At 53.4% G+C, this 26,276-nt stretch overlaps 1 protein-coding gene across 1 annotated transcript in view; it reads right to left on the reverse strand.

The window, feature by feature from the left end:
• Positions 1-738: 738 nt before the first annotated feature.
• The window catches only part of TGFBI (transforming growth factor beta induced), a 31,854-nt gene continuing 6,316 nt past the window's right edge, over positions 739-26,276 (reverse strand). Inside the window, exons 3-17 of the mRNA XM_004282095.4 lie at positions 18,630-18,694; positions 17,238-17,398; positions 16,758-16,922; positions 16,365-16,511; positions 14,194-14,335; positions 11,413-11,625; positions 10,441-10,578; positions 9,731-9,876; positions 9,008-9,144; positions 8,036-8,166; positions 5,529-5,653; positions 3,958-4,060; positions 3,294-3,373; positions 1,876-1,900; positions 739-1,401 (exon numbers count right to left, since the gene is read on the reverse strand). Coding sequence (XP_004282143.1) covers positions 1,361-1,401; positions 1,876-1,900; positions 3,294-3,373; positions 3,958-4,060; positions 5,529-5,653; positions 8,036-8,166; positions 9,008-9,144; positions 9,731-9,876; positions 10,441-10,578; positions 11,413-11,625; positions 14,194-14,335; positions 16,365-16,511; positions 16,758-16,922; positions 17,238-17,398; positions 18,630-18,694 — 1,819 coding nt within the window. The 3' untranslated portion in view covers positions 739-1,360. The remainder of the gene's footprint in view (positions 1,402-1,875; positions 1,901-3,293; positions 3,374-3,957; positions 4,061-5,528; positions 5,654-8,035; positions 8,167-9,007; positions 9,145-9,730; positions 9,877-10,440; positions 10,579-11,412; positions 11,626-14,193; positions 14,336-16,364; positions 16,512-16,757; positions 16,923-17,237; positions 17,399-18,629; positions 18,695-26,276) is intronic.

Consider the following 26,276-nt stretch of genomic DNA (forward strand, 5'->3'; position numbering starts at 1 on the left):
AGGTCAGCTCCCTTAACTCCTCTTACCTCCTCCCACATCCAGGAGCTCCTGGGTGTCCCTTCCTCCGGCCCCCACGTGCTCAGATTCCTTCCTGTCACAGAACCACGGTGCTGTCCTTCCAAGTCCACGTGTCTGGGCAGGCAGCACTGCCATTAGCTGACGAATGAGTCTCTTCCCCATGAGAACAGGGCCATGTCTGCTCCCCAAGGCCTAACACTCACATCTGAGGAATGGATGGATGAACGATTGTATTGGATGCCGTGTTAACGGCTGTCTTTCCCCAGACCGGAAGCCACACCAGGGAGGGGCTGTCTGCCGCGCCACTGCTCTATTCCCGGCAGCACCATCTTTGGGTATTTGGTCCCCTAAGTGAAATGAGTTCTCAGTCAGCCTTGGCAGTGATGTGGGGGAAGGCGGGGCGTCCCAGTCTCCAGGAAAGGGGGCTGCCTGTGGGAAAGACACTAAAAAAAGGCTCTCAGCTACACTGATCCTGAGCAGCTCCAGACAGCGTGATAAGAATAAGGATACTTAATGCTGTGCCGAGTGCTTTACAAGAATCATGTCCCTTCATCCTCGCGACGGACCTATGAAGCTGATGCTATGGTCGTCCCTATAGACCATCCCTCAGGGCTTCCCGCCTAGCTGCTCCTGGTGGAATTTCCGTGGAAGGCACATCACAGCCCCAAGAAACAGAAACCCAACCCTGTGAAATACCCGAGCCAGCACACAGTTCCCATCCACAGCGGCATACGTTTCTTTGGTTTTATTATTACAGACACACCATGTCTCTACCACAACCGGGGGAAGCCTGAGCTCTGGGTACTCTACCTACCCTCTCTTTTCTACCTGGACAGGTCACACAGAAGGGTCCAAGCCACATGTGGGTGCAAGAAATGTTTGACAGAGCAGTTCAACTCATAGCTTATAAGGATGCCATTTCTACTTCTCCAACTGTGAAAGAGCTCTACAGAAACAGTGCCACGACACCCCCATGATGCTGGATTGCTTGATTCATGTTTTGTGAGCTTCAGAAACTTTGGTTCCTTTTTCCAGAGTAAGTAGCATAGGCAGGAAGTTCCACATGTGGGACAGGTCCTTCCTGGAACTGAATGTCAGGCAGTGACATCCAGGTCTCTGCATGCAATGGGGCTAACAGTGTCGTTTAGGGGGCAAAAATTAAAAGTCTCTCTCTCTCCCTCCTCCCCCCACCCTCCCAAGGCTCAGATCTCATTACGGTGTACATTATGGCCCAGGTACATTGAAGTGTGATATTTGGTTTCTAAGACATTCAGTCTCTTTGGCAAACTGAGAGAAACTGGTGGGGAGCTGCTGAAATGCATTCGTCCTGCGGTCCTTCGCACTAATGCTTCATCCTCTCTAATAACCGCTGGTAGACAGGGGCTGAAAGAGAGAGATGTGAAAGGTGAAAAAGGGGCAGGCTTCCCATGCCTGTCTAGGATACTGTCAGAATCACGAGCACGAGGGCCAAGCAGCCTTCTTCTGCCATCCTCTCCTGCACAGAGCAGGTGCTTTCTGGCTTGTGAAACTTCGTATCTTACTCAGTGATGTTCTGAACCGGGATTTTCTACATCTACCAGCTTGGGGCCACGACCTCATCATGGGCTCCTGCCAAGCCCCTGTGCAATATTCCCAGGTTCTCAAACCTAAAAACTCATATCAACCCTAAAAAGGTTGGCACTCTTATTATCTCCATCTTAGGGAGAAGGAAACCAGGTGTTCTGTGTCTGACCCCAAAAGCCATGTTTTATTGCACCATGATGTTCTTAGCTATAGACAGCAGATGGCAGGTTTGGGCCTGCTTGGGGGTAAGACCCAAACAAGTCTACAAGGACTTCACACCCAGACCACACTTACCTAGTTTCACAGAGCTCTGGGTAGCCTGAAAGAAAACACAAGGTGTCAAGTTTTCTAGTGGATGTAATACCTACACCTGCTCATGGCAGTGGCTCTGCCCATTGCCATCCTTGCTCAGAAAAAATGGTGGGGATGGGGGCTTCCCTGGTGGCGCAGTGGTTGAGAATCTGCCTGCTAATGCAGGGGACACGGGTTCGAGCCCTGGTCTGGGAGGATCCCACATGCCACGGAGCGACTAGGCCCATGAGCCACAACTGCTGAGCCTGTGCGTCTGGAGCCTGTGCTCCGCAACGAGAGAGGCTGCGATAGTGAGAGGCCCGCGCACTGCGATGAAGAGTGGCCCCCGCTCGCCACAACTAGAGAAAGCCCTCGCACAGAAACGAAGACCCAACACGGCAAAAATAAATTAATTAATTAATAAACTCCTACCCCCAACATCTTCTTAAAAAAAAAAAAAAATGGTGGGAATGAGGAAGAGGAAGGGGAATGTGGAACTGCTGGGCCCCGGGGAGCCACTCAGTCAGTCGTGGCAGCCCCAAGTGATGATGTGCTAGCCCCAACCAAGGGGACTCTGAGGCGGACATTCCTGGGATGCCCCGAAGTCAGGCTTCCCCCCAGACTATCCGCTGGAGCTTGCGGAGCTGGGACCGCACAGGGGGTGGCTCTCAGGAATAGGAACTCTGGGCCAAGAACCCTCCTCAAGGGGCGCGAAGGAGAGCCCTATGTCCAAAAGTAAAGGGACGTATTCCAGCTCCATACCTCTGGGTTAAAGACTACCTCCAGCAGGCTCTTCTGTGGGAATGCAAACCTTCTGTAACATGACCCGTATTCCCAAGGGGCTCCACCTGACCTGAAGGTAGCCTGAGTGGGACCCCTGGGCCCTGGGCAAGCTGGGGAACGGGAGGAAAAGCACAGAAAGTCCGAGAGGTTCTGAGAGGGAGGTGGCGCTGAGGCAAGGAAGGGAGGTGCCCCACACAGACAGGGCCCTGGATCCGGCACCCACACCTCTGCCCAGCAGGGCCCCAGCACTGGCCATGGCGGGCTGCATCACAGAAAACAGAAGAGTAACTTGGAGCCCAGGCTCAGGGCAGGCCAGTCTGCTGTAAGGAAAATTCAAGATGGAGTGCCCTTCTCGGTCAGCTGGATTCCAGAGCTGTGTCCATTCTCACCAGCTACGGCTTCCCCATGCACTGAGGCTCAGAGGCCTCGCTTGGAAGGCCTCGGCTGTCGCCCACAAAGGAAGCCGGGGCTGCCTGGGTTCTTTTCTCCAAACTCCACAAGGGCCAGGGCTAAGGATGCCCCATGGGAGTGGAGAGAAATTACGGGAGAGCCCTGGGAGGACAGCCAAGGAAGACAGGAGCCCAAGCACAGGACCCAAGGCTGTTCAGGGCAGGGGTCAGCGTAGGCAGGCATCTTACCCTGGAGAACGCGGATGCCTGTCTGAAGATTTCAAGCGCAGAGTCTGCGAGCTCGTCCCCCCGTTCCTGAGGTCTGTTGGCTGCAGATAAAAAGAAAGGCAGCTTCAATGAGAGAGAAATGATTAGCGTGTCATTCATAACCACCAGGACTGAGGGGGCACTGCTGGGTTTTCTGGCTCACATTCTCAGACGAAGTCTTCCTTTATAACTTTCCATAACTCGTGGTGGAATTTGGCCCGTGGGGAGAGAGCTCAAAGAAAGGTGAATGCACAGGTTGAGGAGAGAGGCTAGGCTCCAGTGCAGCTTTGCTGGAGGTAAAGAGAGCTCACCCAGGGCGGGATGCTGCAGGAGGGGTGCTTTGACCCACGTTCACAGCGTTCACATGTAACAAACAACTGGGCTCTGTTCGAACAGGGCTAGGACAGCCGGGCAATTCAGCAAAGAGAAATCTGTCCTTGAGGTGCTGGGTGTAGTGCCTTTGAACCAAGAGTTCCTAAGTTACTTTTCAACCAGACCCAGCAACGCCGTCCACAGATGCTCAGTCCACACATCCCACATCATTCTCATCTTTGCTTACAGCAGGGTTTCTATCGAGCACCAACGGCTGTGTGTCGAGAAGGGCCAGCAGCAGGATGAGCGGGGACGTGGTTCTCTAGGGCCTTACCCGGAGGCTGCAGGACACTGGAGATGGCGTGGACCACGCCATTGGTGGCCATGATGTCAACTTCAGTAACAGGTTCCTTATTGACATTCACCACGTTGTTTTTCTGGGAGAAAAAGAGACAGCAATTGTTGAACACCAAGCACGTTTCCCTTATCCATTCTTAACCCCAGCAAATGTTTACTGAGCACTTCTGGATGCCAGACCCTGTGCTAAGTGCTGGGTGACTGGAACAGACCCTGTCAGCTACAGACCTTCGGTCTGGGAGACTCAATTTCATCCTTGTGTGGACCCAGCGTGTTGCAATTTACAAAGTGCTCTTTTGTGTGATTCCCTTATCCTCAGAGCAGCGTGTGGTGAGGAGGTCGATATTATGGCCTCCTTTAAGCTGAGCAGGGGGGACAGCTGGGAACAGAAGCCAGGCGTCCAGCTCTGGGTGAAGGGCTCTTTCCACTTTTCCTCCATGCCTGGCTTCAGAGTTTCTCACAGGGTAAATCTGTCTCAGGCTTTCCTGAACGACCCAAGGGGGAAGGGGGAACTGGAGCCTGAGACCGACAGGACCCTGACATCCCAGACTAGGAGCTGGGAGATTCTCAGGTGACCTGCAGAAGTCAAACAAGTCATGCCATCCCTGCCTGCCTTCGTGTGCTCCCGGGAGAAGCTGGTGAGCACAGGGATGGCTGGAGGCCAGGACAGAGGCGCAGGGAGCAGAAGCTGAGCCAGCCACATGCTGCAAGGTGGTCCCTCCACGGGGTGTCAGTGGCCTTGGCTGGTACAGCCAGGGAGGCCACAGGCAGCTTCGCAGAGCTGGGCTGCCTATCTGTTCCCTCTCTTCAAGGTAGGGACCCTCGGAGGGAGCTCCAAAGTGGAATGTGCAGAGTAAGGGAAGGGTCACAGAACAAGCGTCAGAAGAAAAAGCCTCCTGGGTTGATCTGGTTCATGGTACAGCTCAGTGAACCCCTGGACTTGGGGGGGACAGAGTGGGAAGGGGACTGGGAATTGATCTTTCAAGACTTGTAAGTAACTGTCATTTGCTTAAGGAAAGGGAGATTTAATAGCTTCTCCCAGATGCCAATCAGATGCTTTATTCCCTAAAGATCTGGAAGTTCTTATTCCGGTCTAACCACAATCTCCCTTGATTTCCCTGAAGACTCTTTTTCTTTTCCTTTCCTTTTTTTTTTTTTTTTTTTTTTTTTGCAGTACGCGAGCCTCTCACTGTCGTGGCCTCTCCCGTTGCGGAGCACAGGCTCTGGACGCGCAGGCTCAGCAGCCATGGCTCAGCAGCCATGGCTCACGGGCCTAACCGCTCTGCGGCATGTGGGATCCTACCGGACCGGGGCATGAACCCGTGTCCCCTGCATTGGCAGGCGGACTCTCAACCACTGCGCCACCAAGGAAGCCCCTTCTTTTTTCTTTTCTTTCCTTTTTTCTTCTCTTTTCTTTCAAAATACACTCAGAGATTCAAGATGCTTCTTAAACACAGAGTGTGTGTCTAATGCCATCCTAGGGATGAGATGTGCCCTAAATCCCAGTGGTAGGGCACGGCCAGCCTTTTAACTGTTCAACATACTCACCGAGCTGACTTCCAGCTTGTCGCCTTGGAGAGACTTCAGCCGCACCAGGGCCCCAATGCCTCCGCTAACCAGGATTTCATCGCCAACGTGGTATTTCAGGATGTTGGCAAGCTCCTTGGCGTTGCCTGCAGGTTTGTGGGAAAAGAAAGCAGAGTTAATCCTAAGGCTGGTAACTGACGTGGTCAGAGAGGGCCCAAAGGAGAAGATGGAAGCAGTCACCCCCGAGGGGAAGACCCCCTGCCCAGGTAATAAGCACTTATTGAGCACCTACTGTGTGCTCAGCCCTCCGACCCCCCATGTGCATAACGGTCAGGGGAACAAGGCATATGCCCGTGGCCATGACTCTACCTGTGCACTGGATGGGCTGCTAGGTTAAGTACACGCTTCTGTGATGCTGAGAAGGAGTTAATCTATACTCTTCTGTGAGTATGACTCATGTTTCCATGACTAAATATTTGCTTGGAAAGCCAGGGGCCTTTACAGCACTGGCATCTGAGACATTTCATCATCAACGTGGCTCCCAATAGTTATAACACAGTAGTGAAATATTTACACGTTCTGCCCACAAATGCATATTTTGAGACGGCTGTTTCCTGAAGGGAGAACTTAAGAGTCGACAGCTGTGGTCTGGAGGAGCTATGGAGCCGATGAGGTCAGGGCCGAAGGGGAGATCCCTCCGCAGCGTCCCTCCTCGTCACGTCTCAGCATTCCTTCCGGCCCACATCAGCTCCTCCACCCACTGCGGAAAGCAGCCAATTACTCATAAAGGTGCACAGGCAGTCCCCAAATTAAGAGTGGGAGGCAATCTTAAGGCTGCCAGCTGCCCTCTCCTCTGCATCGGGGCTGCCCCTGATACTCATGTTACCAGCCAAATGGCTGGGTATCCCCAGGGCTTATGGACGGCTATTTCCAGCAACCTGAAACTGAGAACAGAGGAAGCTTTAAAGTATTTTGGGGAGTTCACTTGGTTATGGACGAATCCACATGAGTGCCACGGGATGGAGCCACCAGGTACAAAGGGATTTCCAGACGTCCACAGCTTGGAGCTGGCAAGAGTTTCCCTTCCACCAAAATACGGCCTGGAGGTGCTGAGCCCAGCCAGCCCCCAGGAGGGGAGGGGTCTCCTTCTTCTGAGATCTCTAACATCTGGATTGACCTCTAACACGCGGGATGGGCTCCGTGCCCCAGGCGTGCTGGGGTCTAACCCTGCCCGCAGGCCTGAGGGAGGGCGTGTAGGGGGAGCTTTGCCCAAGCCCTCCCTCAGCTCCCGCACAGATGAAAATGAAAGGCAAGCCAAGCAGGCTTGGGACACCTGGGGAATATTCCGTTCCTCCTGAACAGAGAGAGAATGGCAAGTTTATGTCCAGGATCAATGTCTCCCCTCTCCTCAGGAACATACGTCAGCACCACAGACACAGGCATTCACTTAGCAATAAGGAAAATTAAACGGGACACAAATTCAGTTCACAGCCACCTGAGCTTTTTGTTCTGCACTCCAGAGCGGGAAGGGAGGTGCAGACGATTCGGGTCCCAAGGCTCACCCAAGATCCTTCCTCCTCCTCCTCAGACTCACCCTTCCGCACTGGGTGGATGCGTCGTTCACAGGCATGCGTCAGAGTAAACACCGCAGGCCCATCCTACCTCCGCACCATCATAGCCATTATCCCATTATCGATGGGGGACGTGTGCCCAGCATTGTGGGCAATGCTCATTTAATCCTTATTAACACTCTGAGCAAGGTACTCTTACCACCCCCATTTTACTACTGGGAAAACCGAGGCCCAGAGAGGTTAAGCAACCTGCAAGAGGTCACTCAGCTGGTAAACGCCAGAGCCAGGGTTTGGTCTGCTTTCAGGTAATCTGGGAGCCCAAGCTCTTCACCACTAGATTGTCTCTCAAACATACTCAACATAATTGCTCAGGGCCTTGATGAGCTTCTCGGTAAAGCTTACATCCTGAGGTACATGTGATGCACGTAAATGGCTTCACGAGCAGGTTCTCACGGGTCCGCAGGGGAAGCCATGCCTTGTTGATTGGGCTGGTTGTCATCTACCCTCAATTCCCTTCTACTCTCCTCTGGCTTGTTCACTGCCTGGGGAAGCCGACCACCGTCAAGTGCATCATCCAGGCTCCCTCACCCTCCTGCGATCAGCTGGCAGGCGGCCGCTGAAGGAGGCCAAGGCACCCAGTGGCCTCCCTGTCATGGTTCTGACAGCAGCTGCTTGCGGCTCTAGCCACTGTGCTATGCCCCTCCTCCTAGGGTCTCCCTGGACCAGCCCTCCCCCCACCATCCCCTGCCCCCAGCACCCCCAGGCCTGGAGCGGTAAACGCTGGGTACCATCACCCTTTGCTGGTTCCTTTGACCCTGCCCACACCTCTGCAAATAGTCTTGTCATTAAATTCCTTACAGTCAAACCCTTCCTAATGTGCCAACTGTTTCCTGCTGAAACCCTGACCGATACAGTTACTTTAGAGAAGTTGAAAAATGTACTTAGGTTGCTCTTTACCCAAGAGTTTGTTCAGTTCTCCCGGCGGCAAGGCTCGGAAGGCTTCATTGGTGGGGGCGAAGACCGTGTAGACCCCTTCCCGGTTGAGGGTCTCGGTCAGCCCTGCAGACTGGATGGCGGCTACCAGCATGCTGCGGATACATACACGGAAAAGGTCACCTCCCTCCATGTGTGTGAGGGGGGTTGGCATTTGCCCAAATACCGCACCGCTGTGGGGAGGTGGAGCCCAGAGCACTGGCATTCGCACCCCTTGCTGGTTTTCGTACAGACGGGAAACGATTCCGGTCTGCATCTTCTCTCCATAGATGCTAAGCTCAGTTAAAAGCCAGAAGTCAGTGGCCAGAGGCGGAAAGAGGTAGGGAGAGGTCAGTGCCACGGCTGACCCAGAGACTGACTGAGCCCCAGGGCCCGAGGGATGTGATTCCGGGGAGTGGGGGTGGGGAAGAGGGTGGGTGGTCTCCTAGGCTCTTGTGCAGATGGCTGAATCCAGTGACAGGAAATGCTCGATGTCACAGCACCCAGGGGTGAGTGAGCAAACCAGAAATGGAGAGAGCGAGGCGAGAAAACAAAGGGACATCAGGAGCCTGAGAAGGAAGGAAACTTCAGGGGCAGTAAGCAGACAGGACACAGAGCGAGACTCACCACGCGCGCAAAGCCAGGCGTGCTCAGCTTCCCTGGGACTTTAAAAGGAGAGCAGGACATTTCCCTTGCCCTTCAGGAATACAGGTGCAGCCCCCTCCCTGTTCCCACGGGTGTGAGGATTACACTCCCAGAAGCGACCCTTCTTCTCAACCTAAGTTTTCAAGGGGACCCTCGTCCTTTCCGAATCCCCGGCTCGGGAGATCACACGGGCGCACGGCCGGTGTTCGCTGGAGCCCCGAGGAAGTGGGGAGCTCGACAGACAGCTGAGGCCACCGTCCTGCCCCAGCATGGCCACTTGCAGAAGCACCGCCCTGGGATGGGGCCGGTTACCTGAAGCGACTGTCTCCCTTCAGCACGTCCATGACGGTGCCCACTGGGGGGGTCAGCACCCGGTCCATGGTGAACAGGGTCCCGTACCTGCCCCTCTTGTCGTGGGCGGCGATGCAGCTGTTCTCAATGCACAGGCTCTGTACCAAAGAGGGGCAGAGAGAGGCCAGGTTACCCCCAACCCAAAGCAGGGGCCTCCCGATTTGTTCAGGGCATGTCCTGATGGCTTCATCCGCAGAGATCAGTGAATATATACGGGGCTGCAGCGTCAAGACTAGGATAAAAGCATGTGTTTCCTCCAGGAAAGAAGAAAATAAAAATGGCGTTCCTTAAAGAAAGAAGAGCTATAGAGGCCCCGATAAATGTACAGAGAGGGCCCATAATGGGATTATTACGTGACACGAGAGGGCCGTTGACAATGATCAAATAGAGAGATCGAGTCTCTTCATTTATTTAACAAATGACAACTGTCTTTAGCCAAATGGTGCTGGCTGGTCCCGAGCAAGGGCTATGTTGTGTTGTACTTCCTATTTGATATTCCAGGGTAACTACTGGGTTTGAAGAGAGAGAAGAAACAGGAGAAGAGGGAAGAGAAGCTTCTGGACCAAGGAGGGCTGAGTGTAGCTCCTGCTTATTCAACACTTTTTTTTTTTTTTAACACGAATATAGCTTGCATTTCTTGGAGCTGAGACAAAGAAAGAGCACAATTTAGGACCCAGAACTTACATTACGGTAAACAAAAACTCTCAGTTTTTTGCCGCCCAGAGTTTCTAGGATCTGTCCGTGGTACAGATACTTGGAGGCCAGCTGATCTTTAATCATGTGGTTCAGAAGCAAATTCTTCAATCGGGCATCAATTGGAGGGGTTCCATCTGCAAGAGAAGGTGTGGTCAGATCCAGACAATGCAGCAGAAAGCCCATCCCTCCTTCCATTTGGAAATAGAAATTGAGAAATCAAGCAAGGCTGCCAATATTCCTTAACATCTGGCATCTTCTGAGAACTAAAAAAAAAAATGTCTAGATAATCAAGGGTGTTTGGAATTTTGCCCTAAGAGGGAGGGGTAGGCACGGACACAACTTGGCCCTTCTCTGCCTTCCCCATGGCCATGGCTCAGCTGTATCCTCACTCTGACGTCCTGCCTATCACATTGGCAACTGACCCCGCAAATAAAAAGACAAGGGAGTGCTTTGCTCTCCCAACAGATGCACACTCTTGAATTCTGAGGACAAGACTGCCACGTGCATCCTCTGCTCTACCAAATGAAATCGCAGAGCCTCTTCACTTTCTGGTGAAGTCACATCTGCTTCTGGCTGAGCTGGGTGGAAGCATGAATGGTCCACGGGGAGCTGTAAATTGGGGAGGGTGCCGTGGAGGTGACAGCGGTGGGGCAGCTGTCCCCAGAGACAAACGCACAGGGATGCCTTCCCCACGATACCTTTGAAGACAGAATTCATGGGGGCCAGGAGAGTCAATCGCTCAGTTCCAGAGAGATGAGTGCCAAGGCCAGCTTGTCTGAAAAGGTCAACGGCTGTGGAAACATCAGACTCCGCAGCCAACTCAAATAGCGTCTTGGCTATAAGGAAGGAGAACGTGGGTTCAAAAGTTAGAAGTACTGTTTTCATTTATCATTCGTCCATCCCAGAGCATGACATACATCAGCAGGAATGTCATCTCTTGAGTCAACAACCCCTCTAAACACTGCTGGGGCACAGCGGGTTTGTGTCATCAGGGGAATGGTCACCCAGAAAACCTCACCGGTTGGGGAAGTGAGGTGAGGCTCAGTTGGGCAGAGGGCCTCTGTCCCAGCCCTTGGTCAGGGTCCTGTCCAATGCTGGGGAGGAAGAAAGCATTTGTCTGTGTCATGGCTTCTGAAGAGCTGACAATGCCAGTGACCACACCCACAGAAAGTGTTCTTCTGGGTTTGTTTTTTCCTGTGAAATTCCCTCACTCGTTAGCAGTAGAACTGCCTGGAAATCCAGGATGGGGCAAGGATGCTGAAGGGGACCCAAGCCAAAGTCCATTCAGTCCTTTTTCCCTGGGTCAGTGCCCCTGGGATCCTTGCGCATGACTGAGAAGGCAAATGCTCTGAAGTCAGTAGATGCCCTCTGTGCCCAACCAGCGCGGGCAGATCTTCCGAAAGGCTTCCGTGATTGAGTCGCTCCCTCCCCAGACACCTCCAATGGCTCTCCCCTGCCCACAAGGTAACGCCTGGACTCCCAAGCCTGCAGCTCTCCAAAATCTGACTGCAACCTGCCAGGTGCCCAGGCTGTCCCTCCTGGAAGGCTGTGAGCTGGGTGCAGACAGGGAAGCGGCTCCCAAGATCCCCAAATTCCCCCAGCCGCGCCACCGTGGACGGCACAGGGGACAGGAGACCTGGCAGGCCCAAGGCCCCCGAGGCCTGGATCACCTGAGTCTGGAATGAGCAGCTCGTCGATGAAGTGGATCACACCGTTGGTGGCCACGACGTCTTTGTTGGAGATGATGGGCTTCCCGTCGATGGTGAGCATGTCCCCGCTGCAGCCCACCTCCAGCGTGGTGCCCTCCAGGGTCTCCAAGGACAGCCCCGCCACGATGGCTTCGGCACACATGGCCGACTTCAGGATGTGGTTGTTTAGCAGGTCTGGGGGCCAAACAGGACACAGGTCAAGTCAGTGCCAGTCGGGCTGACCTGAGGCGCCAGTTCGCCGCCTGCCCTGGCTAGGATTCCATTCTCTCCGAGGCCAATAAGCAGACGAGCCTGGGGTACCACGTGGCCTGGATCCTCCTCTTTCTCTCCTCCTCCTAGCCTCTAAAACTAGTTGGGCTCCGTGCAGTCTACCTGAGTTTGAATCCCAGCTCGGCCACTTGGCAGCTGGGGGACCCTGGGCGAGTCACTGAGCCTCTTTGAGTCTCAACTTCCTCATCAGTCAAGTGGAGATAAGCACAGCATTCATCTCCTAGGGCTGATGTAAGGAGGACATGAAACTCTGAATGTGCGCACCCAGCACAGCGGCTGACAACAGAGTAAACGCCCAGCAAATGCTCGTGATTAGCTTCTCAGTACCTGAACTTCAGGGTGAATTCTCTTATTTGTATCTGAACTTCCCAGATAGGGGGAAAACTCAAATGAGTTTACCTTGGGATTTTTTTTTTTTATCTACGACCTTTATGAAAATGTAAAGTGTGGTAGAAAAAGATGAAAACTGTAGCAAATGAAAGTTCTGAATTATTTATACATTTTATTTGTTTTTGTTCATTTTACCCCAAGGGTCTACTTAGTTGTCAGAGCCTGTTAGAGGTTGGGGATGGTGATCAGTAAGACATGGTCTCTGCAGCCCCATTCACCCCACCCGTAAATCATAAATAGAATCGTTTAATTACTTGCCCAAGTGCTGCTTTAGGGACAGGGCAGGGGCTGGGGGTGCTGAGGCTGCAGGAGCAGTGGAGGGGACGTGCCCCAGCCCCAGCCAGGCAGAGCCGTTCCGGGACTGTCGCTCACCAGGGTCCCTGGGGCCCTTTGTCTTGCGTGCTCACCACGGAGGCGAGTTCCAATGTGTCCTGAGTGTGGGAACCAAAACCGCACTGTCACAGGCAGGAGGAAGCTCTGAGGCCCTGCAGAAGTGCTGAGGGCCTTGAAGGCCAGTGCTGACCCGATTCAGCCGGTGGGGAAGACAAAGGACGGCAAGACCGCGGTGGGAATGAGGCCTTGGGGATTTAGTTTCTCAGGGAAGGAAGCTGAAGGCCGGGGGTGGGGAGGTGGGTGACCTGCCAGGGCCCCTCGGAGGGTGAGCCAGGCCAGGGCTGGAAGCCAGTCTGCGAACGGGCACTTCTCGTCCATCTGCTGACCCGCTAGCAACCAGGAGGCTGTCAGGTGGACCGTGGCCGCCCGCCCTCCGGCCTGCAGTGGCAGCCCCACACACAGCTCCCTCGCTTTGAGAAAACAGCTTAAAGTGGGAAAAGGCAGATGTGCAAAAGGGATACACTTGGGGTGTTTTTTTCACTTTATAATAAGGTGTTCTGATAGCTACAAAGATAAAAATGTGCTCCGTACAAAACATGTTTTAGGGGGAAAACGGTTCTAACTAAACAGCTAAAATGCTGAGAGGCACCCAAGTCTCATCTCCTCGGAAGCCTTCAGGACCCTCAGGCTGCGGGTGCCCACCTCTGCTCTCATCCCCGTGACCTTGGGAGTATCTCTGAGTACTACGCTCAGCACATCAGATCCCCAGTGACCCGTTTTTAAGCCTGTTACACCAACTAGGTTTAAACTTCCTTGACTGTACCATGCTCACTTTTGCGGCCTGGGTTCCTGGTACCACCATATCTGGACATAAGAGATCCCCATCTGTGCTTTCAGAACTGTGCCCTTTCCCAGCCCTGCATAGCTGCAAGGAGAACGTTTTACATTTATGGGGTGTCTGAAATGCATTAGGCATGTCGAAGGTGGGTTTAAATAGATTCAAAAGAAATGAAGTCATCCCTGGATTACATTTGGGAGGAGGAAGTGTGATTGGAGGGTTGGAGTGCACAGGGGACCTGGGGCCTACTCCCCTTTGAAGGGGACCCAGGGACCCGCAAGCAGCATCTCAGTGGTCCTGGAGTTGGGGAGCTGGGGTGGCAGGGCCTGGCCTCCCCTCCTAATCTCCCTCACATGCCCTCACATGGTCCTTCCCTCTCCTCCAGCAATAATCGATACTCCTCCTAACTTATCAGCTCACTGAGAAGGTTAGGAAGGACTCAGCAATGAAGAGTCAAGAGCTGATGTTTCGGGTTTTTCACTGTAATTTTGGATTATCCCTGAGGCCCCCGGCCAGACACAGGAGGAGTTCAAGGGTCAACATGATGATTCCATTTCGAGGATGCCAACACCTGCCACCCCCTCCCCACACCTCCAAGCTACTGCCCACTCTGGCAGCCTCACTCTAGCTTTGATCATTTGGGCCTTGAACTCTTCCAGACTCTGGCCACAGCTTGCTTTGGACCTCCAGCTCCACCTCCCTCCTCAGCCCAGCTGTGTCCCTAGAAAAAGCCTGCTGGATTCCTCACCCGCCCCTCTGACCAGCGCTCTGCTGTGGCCTCTGCAGAGATACAGCCAGTTGGGCGCAATGGGACAGGACGGCAGGCAGCGTGTCTATCTTGGACAAGAGCAGGCCTTGGCCTTAGTCTGGCCACTCCAATGAGGCGGCAGCAGAAGCCCAGGGGTGCTCACCTCTCAGGGCCTCTGGGTCCCCCAGGATCCGGTTCAAGGTCTCAGCGGGGATTTTCTCGAAGGCCTCGTTGGTGGGGGCCAAGAGTGTGTACTGGCCGTCACCTTCGAGCAGGGTGTTGAGCCCCGATGCAGCCACGGCAGCCTGTGGGGAGGGGAGAAGACGCAGCGTTCCCTGAAGGCTCTGGGCACACATGGTCTCACCAGTGCTCCTCTGGAGGGATCCAGACTTCTGTAGAAGCCCTGGATGAAAAGATAGGCTGAACCAAGGCTGACATCTTCCCACGGCCTCCAGGAGCCTTGCCAGCCTGAGCTCCGCCCACTCTGACCACCTCTTAGCTGCTGCCCTGCCTTTCTCCTTTCCACCCCGGGGCTGTTGTCCTGCTGTTCCCTCTGCCCCTTCCCCCTTCTTTGCTTCTCTGACTCCTATTCATTCCTTGGGCCTTGACGAAAATGTCGTTTCTCTAGGTAGTCAACTTGGCGTTGCCCAGCCCCTGCCCCCGCCCCTAGATGAAAATGAGTCTATTAGACACACTTGCACAGCTTGCTGTCCTTCTCACGTCGTGCGAGTCAATCGTTACTGGCGATAATTATTTGTGTGGGCTCCGTGAGCGTAAGGATGACATAACCCCTTCTCTACAGAGCAGGAAAATGATCTTCTAAAAGCGTCCGGCTGCTCCCAGGATGAGACACACTCCTCGCAGGGTCTGCAAGGCCCCGTAGGATCGGGCCTCACCAGCCTGGCCACTCCCGCCTCGCCTGTCGGCTGCCTAGTACTCTTCACTCATCCCTGCAGGCCTCCTTCCTGCTCATCCTGCTTCGGAGCCTTACTCTCGATCTCCCTTCTGCCAGCTCAGCTCTTGCCCCTGTGTCTTGTATAACTGGCCATTTCCAATATTCAGGCCTCAGCTGAAAGGTCACCTCTTCCAGACAGACCCTTCCTGGACCAGCCGGTCCCTCCTCTGCTCACCACTTACTGCCTGACTTCACAGCACTTAGCATGACCTGTGACTGCCCTGTCTGTTTCTTGCCTGTGTCCCCCAGAAGAATACCAGTGCCAGTGGGGACAGAGCTTTGTCTCGTTCTCCTCTATCCCTCGGGCACACAGAGCACACCTGGGAAGCAGCAGGGGCTTAACGCGTATGTGTTAGCAGAAGGATAGATGGGCATTCGAAAGCGCCAAAGGGAAGAAAAAAGGAAGGAATATGTACCAAACCTGAACAGTAAGAGGACGTTACTCAGTGGGGACCAGCTGCTATTCATCAAAAGCTGTGCCGCCAACTCTGTGGGAACATTGTCCCCCTGCAGACCCCTGACCTTTAAGTGACCCGGAAGGAAAGCATGGGAAGAGCTTAGAGGGCAGGTTCCCTAGGGCCCTCCAGAGCCACTTCCTGAGGACACCTGAGTGCCAGCCCAGCCCGGGGATGTTTGTCTCTCTGTGTTGGCGATCTCCAGGGGAAGAAGCATCCCACGCCCACTTGGTATCCTTTGTGGTCAGGAAGTTCTCCTTGAATCGGGGCAAAACCCCTGACAGAGCAGCCTGTGCTAACTTCCTCTGAGCGGCCGGTGCCAAGAGGAAGGCCCATTTGCCACCCCAGTAGTAAGATAAATGCCTGCTGGGCAGGGGGGCAGGAACAGCGTTCTGGGGCCCCAGAGCAGGCAGAACTCAGGCCAGAAGTCTAATCCCAGACTCCATGCCTGTGTCTATACATGTGTCCTCTCTGATGATCAGGGCTCCAAGGAAACAGGGGTATGGCTACATCAGGGGTCCCACGGTGGGGTCGTGTGATCCAGAAGATCATGCAGGCTGAAAGGCCATTTATCTAGTCCCACACAAGAGAACCAGCAACGGGGAGGAAGGGCCCTCCCACCGCTGGAACCCACAGTGCATGCCCAGGCAGCCCACCTCTGAGCTTCCCGGGGGAGTCAAGGAAGGGAAAGTACATAGGAGACCAGCAGGGGGAAGCTCCCAGCAGGGAATTATGATGTCTCCTTGGGGTCAAGCTGACAGCCTGATTAGTGGACTCGCCATGTTCATGGGCATTTCAAGGAACTTGCTCCATGTCACCTAAGCGCCCACGAACATGGAGACATCCTCCACCCCTCCCGCAGAAGAAGGCCCTCTTGGGAGGTGGTGGGTCCCCAGCTGGGCCTCCCCCGGGGCAGTCCCTCACCCGAAGGGTCTCGAAGGTGTCCTCGATCTCGATGATCTGCTGGATGTTGTTGGAGATGGTGGAGATGACCTTATCGATGAGGTGCACCACACCGTTGGTCGCATGGTGGTCGGCTTTCAGCAGCCGAGCACAGTTGACAGTCACAATCTGCCCAGAGAAGGAGCAAGCGTGAGCAGTTAACACCTCGGAGGCACGGCCTCGAAGGCCCAGGCGGGGAGAACACAGGACAGAACGCGGCTTCCACGCGCGGCGGAGAAGCAGGTGCAGGAGGCAGATGGCTACGCACAGCTGACCTCACCCGCGGGACACCACCCGAGAAGCCAGCCCCACATGTGGACCGGGCGCGGGCTCAGGGGGGCACGGGGCAGAGCTGTGGAAAGCGGGATGCCCTACCCCGTTGGGATAGTGGTGGATTTGGATGTTGGAATTCTGGTACATGGAGGTGAGGGCCATGCCATGTTTCAGCTCGTCCGTCAGGACCCGTCTGTTCACCATGTGGTAGCGGAGGGCGTTGAGCAGCTCGATGTTAACGTTGCTCACCAGTGAGTCCAGTACTTCCTAGGAGGAGGGTCAGCACGGCAGTGAGGGGGCTGCAGGCCCCACGTTCAACAGAGGGGTCCCTGCCACCCTGGGAAAGGTTCCCCGGGGACCCCCATTCTGCCAAGGACCCCCACCCGTGAGCATCAACGTCTGTCTGGACACTTAAGTGGATGGGGCATTGGAAGCCACCCGGGGGGGCTTATTTTAGCTCAAGTGTCATGGCTTTATCTGAGGGCTTAAGGAAGACATTTCCTGAGACGGTGGGAAATCACTACGGAGTCTCAGTAACAGCGTCCCCAGTATGGGTCCCCGGGCAGAGGGAGGTCATCTCACAGCTGGCAAGGAAGCCCAGGCCTCGTTGCTGGGGGCGAAGATGGTGAAGCTGCCGGGCCCTTCCATCTCGGGCCTCAGCTTCTCCGTGCGGTCCGTGTACAGCTGAGAGGTGGTAGCACCAACGACTCCGAGGGTCTCGTACAAGTTGGAGAGCGGCAGGGCTGCAGGGGCGGAGGACAGAGCAGGGATGGCCTGTGGGATGCCCCTCCAACCAGACCACACCCTTGTCTGAGATGGGATGGTACACCCGCTGGAGAAGGCCAGAGAGCCTGCTGTCGGGGAGCCCAAAAGGCTGGTCACGTGCTTCTTAGAACAACTCCACGGGCCAAGTGCCTCCCTACTTGAACTCAACTGATTGGTCATTCTTAATCATTTTTAACTAAAGCAGAGCAAAGCTTTTGTTCATAGACATTTAGATAACACAGGTGGGAACATACGCCGGAAACAGATATCCCAGTTACAAGCTAGCCTTATGGATCTATCTAGCTGTTTTTGAAACTGGTTCCCTAATGGCCTCCACCAGAATGAAACAGATCTTGGAAGTACTTTAGGTATTTATAAGTAATAAAATGTTATTTCCTGAAAGTAGCCGGAAGCTCAGGAGGCCCTTCCCCTCACACAGGGAGCTTCGTGTTCCTTTTAAAGGGCCTGAAACTAAGGCCCAGAGGCTGGGTCCCACCTTCCAGGTCATCTCCTTCCCCATCCCACGTTTCCCACCTGTCCTGCCACTTAAGTCAGGAAGGCCGCGGCTCCAGCCCACGCCGAGCACACTCCCTTCGTGACCACGGCACCAACCAAATCACCCCCTTCCTTTTAAGTCTCAGTCTCACATTCTCAACTAACGAAATAGTGAAGATTTCAAAGTTAAAATAAAACAAAAAATCCTCCTCTGTACAGTCCCCAGGGGTGTGTGGGACTAAAGGAAAGGATCTAGGAAATTCACAGGTACCACGTTGTCTGTGGACCTGCACGGCCATCGTGGGACCCTACGAGCTCCATTGGGATGGCTTCCGACAGAGTGAGGTGGGGTGGCCTGGTGTTCCCAGCCCAGCCGGAGACCAGGCCCACGCCATCCACTCTCCAGCAGGGCTGATGAGAAATGCTGGATGTGTTTAGAATCACTCCCAGCCAGAGACAGCAAGGCCAGAAGCCTGTGCCTGGTGCAGAGGGCATGAGCAGGTCAGGATCGGAGTCTGTTCCCCCAGCGTGTTAAGCAGTCGGCTTGTACAGGAAGGAGCAGCGCAGGAAACCTGCTGTTTCCAGCTTCCATCCTCTGGCCCTGTCATGGAGCCCCATCCCTTGGACCCCCCTTCCGACTCTGCTGCCCTTCACGTGGGTGCTCCTCTCTCCCTCCTTCCTTTCCATCCGTGCCAACAGGCAAGGCTTATTCACCTGCTGGACAGCCCTTCTCTCCCGGGACCTTCTCATATCCGGGACAGCACTCGTAGCTGATGACTCTGTAACGAGACACACAAGTGTGTTAGGCAGGACTTCCCTCCCCCTCCCGTGTCATCAGCCCTCGCTCCGGGAAGGGACACGATGGGGCGCATAGCCTGCTCTCAGAGGAGACCACACGCTCGGTCATCTTTGTGCCTTTAGTTGGCAAGAAGCTTGTCACGCCTCTTCAGCTTTGTACAAGGTGCCCAGCAGGTGCCGTCACCTACAGCAATGCAGCCGGGATACAGTCAGAGGATGGCGGCAGCATATCCGCGGTGGCATTAGAAAACATCCTCACCAAAAGTGCATCTCCAACACAATTCATGGGGAACCCAGTGGGCAGCATTCCCGAGAGGCAGCAGGGAGGAGATAAAGGAGCCCTGGGCCTTTCTGGCTCTGAGTCTGCCACTAACTAAACCAGACCACGCCAGCCAGTCCCGTCTCCTCTCTGGGCCTCAGTTTCCTCATCTGTAAGATGTATGCATGTATTGTGCAATGGTCATTGGATTAAACAGCCCATGCTCTTCTGGTTCTCTGATGTACTAACCAAGAAGGGTAGTGTATTGTATATATGATCAAGTTTTTTCTCAATCTTCACAATCACACTTTAAAATAAAAACAGAGCCCTTCTTTTATCAAGACGCTTGTTCTTCTGTTTCTTTAAATTAAAAACAAAGTTTTTATCAATGAAAACATTATATAGTTTCAAAATCTACAAAGGATTCTATAGTAAAATGCCCCCCATCCACCCTCAGCCCTCAACCATCTCCTTGTCCTTCCAGGAGGCAACTGGTTACCAGTTTGTGAGATTCTTTGTATGTAGATGAACAAGTCTGGCCGTTTATGGTTTTAAACTTTGAAGTCATTTGGCAGAAAAACTTGAAGCCTCCTCTTCTAACTCAGACTGGTCCACTGTGGAACACTCACCACCTCCTGGAGGTCTGAAACGCAAAGCTTCAGCTAAAACATCCTGGTGAGACCCAGAAGACTGAGAATTTCCAAGAACGTCACAAGGAAGGAAGCGTTCTAGGAAAGACTTGCTTCATATCAAACCCCCTGTCCCGTCGAATGCCACCCCTGCACCAGCGGCGTGAGCACAGCCCCTCCTCGGAAGCCCTGGAACAAGAAGCCAACAGTCCTGTCCTGCCCCTTCCTTTCTTTCACATGGATGTGCCCTTCAGGACAGGAGAGAACTCAGCCTTGAATTGCCGCGGCTTTACCACAGAACCGCTCACCGCGGCCACTCACAGGGTGTGTGATGACATCACCAGAAGAGAAGCAGGCAGATCAGACAGAAGTCTGGGCTTTGGAAGGGGGGAGGGTGCTCTCAGTTAGCCCAGGACATTCTGCTCTTACTAATTCCACTGGAGTTGTCTCAGGGAAGCCCGGGTGAGTCATGTGACGATGAAGGCTGGCTCATCTGTTATCCACGCTTCGTCTTCTGTTAACTCATCTTTCAGAGACAGATTCGTTAGGATTCTCAGTCTGCTAGGGAGCTGTGGGTGTCACTGTGCCAGAAATGAGCCCCCAGGACATTTCTGAGGAGTGACACCATGCACATTCTTCTCTGCCCTGCTCTCTCCATCCTCCTGATTTCCTCTTCCCCCTTCTCTCCCAGCCTTTTCCTTTCTAACCTTTCAGCCCTATTTAAAAGGGTTAAACAGGCTGGTGGTCTCAGGACTGATCTTGACTAACCCACGGTTTTCTCTTTGAAAACCAGTCATCTTCTGCAGCAAACGTGAGATTTGACTGACACACAACCTTTCAAAGGCAACAGGATGTAACTAAACAGTATTAGAATCAGGAGACTAGGCTTGTCATCCATCAGTAACTAGCAGGGTGGCCTTGAAAGTCCATTTCTCTCTCTGGGTCTCAGCTTCCTGATCTTTTGTAAAATAAGGTGAAGTTAAAGTAGATGACCTCTAAGGTTACTTCCAATTTCACACCCAGAATTCCAGCCAATGGGATTTTTCTAGGGGGTAGAGAAGCACTTTTTCAAAGTAGGATAGTGTCTGCCAGCTTCTCGTAGCTAAACCTAGGGAGAGCCGCAAGCCTTGGGCCCGTAGGACCAGGAACACGCATGCGTGGAATCTCAGGCTTTCTCTGATAAATGCCAGGGCTCTATGGCTGGGGTTGAGGAAGTGGGATTTGGTCAAGCCCCCCAAAGCTTAGCTTCTTTTCTAAAAGTGCCTGGTGACCTTCCCTGGAGTTGGAGAAGCACAGTTGGAGGGGGGATCTTCTCCTCAAAGCCTTCATCATCTCTGGGATCCCCCATGCACATGGTGCTGACACGCCATGCCTTGCAGCCCCCAGACAAAGACTTTTCTGGCCAAAGACCCTTCTTCCAGGGCGTCAGCGTCTGAGTTCCATCCTACAAAGCCACAAGAGAGCTCAGTAGCTCAGGGGGCCTCACCAGGATTTCCTTGAGGACAACAGAAAGTCAGCCCCCCAGGTGTGAACTTGCTGGTTCCTGTGGCCACGTGTGTGTGGAGGCGGGGAGAGATGGGGAGAGTGACAGGAGAAACGGAGGCTGCCGGGCAGGGGAGCAGGGACAGATGTAAGCAGGGACGTCTCCGCGTGCAGAAGGAAATGCAGAATGGAATCAGAGCTGAAAGGGCTCTGGGGGCAAAGGGGTTTCTTAGGATCACAGCTGGGGAGGGGCAGATCTAGGACTCTCCCCACATTTCAGCAAGTCCAGACCCTTTTCCGTTGCTCTTGACAGTGCACATGTTTGGGGGAAAGTGGACTGATGTGGAAAGTCTGACATCAAAAGGACACAGGTGGTCTCTCCGATGTGATCAGAGCTAACCCTTGTCAGCACTCACTGCCCCTTCTCTCCAGGTGGGCTTTCTGTACCCGTGTCCCACAGGGGCTGGACGTGGGGGACACACCACCCCCTGCAGGGGCTCAGCCCCCTAGCCAAAGGCTTTTTCCTGGTTAGCTTCTCCTAATCCTCTCGCCCTGCTGGCCTCTCCCTCCTCTTCCCTTGTGCTACCCATATTCTGGCATCCCCGGCACTCTCTAGGTGCATGGGGTGAGCCACGCCTCTCACCCTCAGCCTGGTAGCCTTATGGGTTGAAACGCTTCCACAGCTGGCTGTTACCCTGCTCAACTATCCCAACAATACCAGGTCTTTTCAGAACCAGCCTGCCTGGCCCTGGAGAAGCAGAGGGCAGCTGTAAATTGCAGACCAAGAAGACAGCCCACTGAGGTGATCCTGACCAAACCCTTCAGGACTCACACGCCCTTTTCTCAGCCCCGTGTGCCACCTTCCTTGGGCTCTGGCCCTGGGGAGAACACACATGCTGTGGGGAGACGGGCCCCTGGGGCAATCACAGAGTCATGGTTCTGACGGAGAGGTTCATCTCTCCAGGATGAACGCAGGAAAGGATGGACACAGGGAGGCCCCCATCTGTGCCTCCCTGGTTCCCTGGCTTCCCTGCACAGAGAGAACCAATCTGCTGGTCTCTGGATCGGATCTTATCAGCAAAAGCTGCTCTGATTAAAGGCTCCTGGCTTCTCCTTGGCCTGACACAGTCCAATAAGCAAAAACCTCAGAAAAAGTATATCCTCTAGGGTAATGAGACACTAATTTTCTTATTCCAACTTCCAACTTACATTTTTTGGTGACGTCTGTTTGCACGTGGTTTGTGAGGGTATTTGGGTGGGGAGGGCTCCTGGATGCTGGCTGTGTCTCCTCAGTTCCCATGCTCTCCATCTGACTAGGGAGGGAGTCCCCTTGCAACAGGGCTTCTCAATGACCACCAGGCTGCGGGTGAGCAACCAGGAAAAGGTTGGTGGCTCCGGGCCAAAGGGCCTCTGTTGATCCCGAGGAGGCCTTCTCCCTGGGGCTTAGAGTCACAGGTTTTAGGGCTGAAGAGAGAGATCTGGGGCAGTTGACCCAGGCGCTCCAGGGCTGCTCACCTGGGCTCCCCCCATGTCACCAAAACTAGCTGCTGGGCTTGGTTCTCCCCCGGGGGCAGCATGTAGAATAACTGGACCTCTCCCTCTTACCAGCGGATGACTCTGAGCAGGTTGCTAAGGCTTTCTGAGCCTCAGTCTTCCCCTCTGTATATGGGCGAATGATCACACTGATCTTAAGGGATGACTGTGAGAACTGAACGAGCTAACCTAGGAAAAGCACTTACCAGCTACTTGATATTAGTTACTAAGCACTCAGTTGTGGAGCTTCTTCCTAAAAGATTCCAGGTATAAACTTCAAATTGAAGTTAGATCAATAACTTCATTGAAAGCCGTGCCCTGCAGGAGACCACTGATCAAATCCCATGTAATGAATTCCCCATAACACAGCTATGAAAGTTAACAGATAGGGTCCATAGTGGTTAGACACAATCACAAATTTAGGGACTTAAAACCACAAAATTTATCTTACAATTCTGGATGTTAGAGTCAGAATTTGGCCTTACGAGGCTAAAACCAAAGGCTGTATTCCTTCCAGAGGTCCTAGGGGAGAACCTACTCCTTGTCTTCTCCAGTTCTAGAGGCTGCCTGCATTTCTTGGCTTGTGGTCACATCACTCCAACTTCAGTTTTCATTGTCATATCTCCTTCTCTGACTCTAACCCTCCTGCTTTCCTCTTACAAGGACCCTTATGATTATATTAGACTCATCAGATAATTCAGGATAATCATCTCCCCCCCACCCCCTCCAAGATCCTTAACTTAACCATATCCGCAAAGTCTCTTTTCCTTTGTAAGGTAACATATTCACAGGTTCAGGGGTGAGGATGTAGACAGCTTTAGGGGGTCATTATTCTGCCTACCATAGGGTCTTACCCCAAATGGTACATGGGTTCATGTAAATACTCAACAGAACAAGATTCCCTGTCAGCTAAGCTGACTCCTAGGAGTCTACAGAATGGGAGAGAACCTTCAGGAAGCACTGCACAACAGAGGTGTTTGGCATATGTCAAACCTGAGTTATTTCAGAGCAGGTTAGCCATGCGGTCCCAGGGGGCTGCACAGGGAATATGAAACAGGGAAGGAGGTGCTGGTGTGGGTCTGAGGATAGCTTGTCACCCCTAGATGGCTTCTCACCATCCTCTTCTTTTTCCTCTTGGGACCGAGGCTGTGGGATACAGGAGAGGGAGGAAAGGAAGGCTCTTCCTCAGCTTCACTGCAGATGTCCCTGGGTGCCCTGCCCGAATGAGATCTACAGGTAACAGCTCTGCCAAACGATGGAAAATCTCGACCATACACCAGCTGGCTTTGGTAGAAGTGAAATGTCTAAACTTGAAGGCAGTGCTGAAGAAGTATTAATATTTCAGCCCCTGGGCAAAGCAATGCTTGCTACTAGAGAAGGGGGAATGTCCTGCCAGCTCATCTTGGCTACTGTGCCTGTGAATTGCGTTGCTTGTGAAACAACGTTAAGCCTTTTGGAATGGGCAGCTGCCACCCCTACCTGCTAGCTCCTGCGCTGGCCCTCCCTGTGCCACACTGAGGATGCCTGAGCTCCTGCTGTGATTCATTACATCCCCATGATGTCAGCTCTGACTTGGCTGTTAAATGGACCTCCCTCTTGCCGGGGCTTCTATAAAGAAGGCCTGTCAGAGGCAGCCAGGCTTCCCGAGCACAATTTCCTGCACCACTGCTTCAGCTGCTGTATGTAAAAATGTTATGGTTACTGATCATCACCGAGGACTGAAATGACCCTCTTTGCTTGATTAGCTGTTGGATCACACTGGTGCTCTTTAGGATCTGAAGTTAAATGAATTTCTAAGTAATAAAATTCACTCAAGTCCCTAAATAGGGGCCCACTGGTAACTACTTCCTATAATAAAATCCATGCATCAGGCTCGACAAAACAGCACCAAGACTCTTTTCGGTAATACAGAAAAGCTATCGTCTAAAGATGATGGATGCGGTGGCCTGATGGGAGTGCTGAGTGCTAAATGTGGCCATTCCCCTCCCTCCCTCTGTGGAGGTGGAGTCGGGGCCTCACTGCAGCAGACATTTGGCTCCAGGCTCTTGGGTCTCTGCGTGACCTCACCCGGCAAAGCCTTCATCCCTTGGTCCTGTACTTAGTGCCAATTATCTGCTTTCAAGTTCAAATTCTCCTGTGGGTCCTGGGCCCCCTGGTGACCTTTGCTGCCATGCATCCCAGTGCACACCTCTGCTCCAGCCTCTTCCCTGGAGTCACGCTAGGAAGATCCCCACTGCCCAGGCTGACCACATGCTGAGAATGCCCTCTTTGCTCCAACCACAACCATGCTTGCGGTTTCCCAGTCTGGTCATCTCCCAACTAAATGCACCAAGGGACCCATTGTCACCAGGATGACATCAACTCCAGCCAGCACAACCCTCTCCTCTCCTGACCAGCTATGGCACTGAATTCCCGGTGCCCAGATGGCAGCCCCTTCATGGGTCTTAATCCCGGGCACAAGCAAACTACAAGGCTGCCCCTTCTCAGCTCTCTCGGGGACAGTGGAGATGAATCCAACCACTTCCCCTTTCCCTCCCTGAGTTCTCTGGATTTCTCCCCGGTCAGCTTCACCTTCCTGACGCTGCACGCAATGTTCCAGGAAGGGACCTTCTTATCCTGGATCGTGAAGTGTTTTTTTTAATCAACTCATGATTTTCTGTCCCCATTTCCTCTTTTTTTTTTATTATTATTATTATTATTTTTTGCGGTACACGGGCCTCTCACTGCCGTGGCCTCTCCCGTTGCGGAGCACAGGCTCCAGATGCGCAGGCTCAGCGGCCATGGCTCACGGGCCCAGCCGCTCCGCGGCATGTGGGATCCCCCCAGACTGGGGCACGAACCCGTGTCCCCTGCATCGGCAGGCGGACTCTCAACCACTGCGCCACCAGGGAAGCCCCCCATTTCCTCTTTTTTAAGCTGCCCAAAGCAACAGAACATCGCAGAGTTGTAAGTGCAGGTCATCCCCTCTGGCTTTGTAAGACCAGCTCAATGGCTGGGACTGGGCCCTGGGCTCTGCTTGGCCCTGCTCTACACCTCCATTTCCCCACCCACACCTACCTGTCTATTCCTTCCCCCAGTGCCCTGTGCTCACTGGTGCTGCACCATCACATCTTAATGACCCCTTATCAAGAACATTTGGCCAACATGCAGCTGTGCCGCCTGCACCCGTCCTGGCACATCAGTGGAGAAGGGTGCAGGTACCGAGAGCCAGTAAGTCAAGGCGACTCATCACCCACAACAGCGTCAACCTGGGAACTGCTGGGGAATATTCCCAAGCTACTGTTAACTAGTCAGACAAATGCTTCAACACGGGCCACCCTGAAATATCATGGCCAATGCCACCCTGTTGCCAGCTTGACATCCTAAGTGGGTCCCATTTTTAGGGAAACCAGAAAGAACAAAAAGGTGGCATCTTGAAACCCAGGGCTCTGAGATGCTTGATACCAGGGCTTTGGTCATCTTCCAAGAAGCAATTATGTGAGGCCTGGCTCTGTGTTTAATTAAGTAATTAATTGCTTATTTTAGTAGATAATATACACACATGGGAAAAGTCAAAGAGTACTGAAGGTATTCTTTTTTTTTTTTAACTTGGGTTCCAGGTAAGGATGTGTGGTATATTATTTGCATAATCTCTTTTTGTCCACAGCAGCAAGAATTCTA

The sequence above is a fragment of the Orcinus orca genome, chromosome 3, assembly GCF_937001465.1.
Source record: "Orcinus orca chromosome 3, mOrcOrc1.1, whole genome shotgun sequence".
Lineage (NCBI taxonomy): Eukaryota > Metazoa > Chordata > Mammalia > Artiodactyla > Delphinidae > Orcinus > Orcinus orca.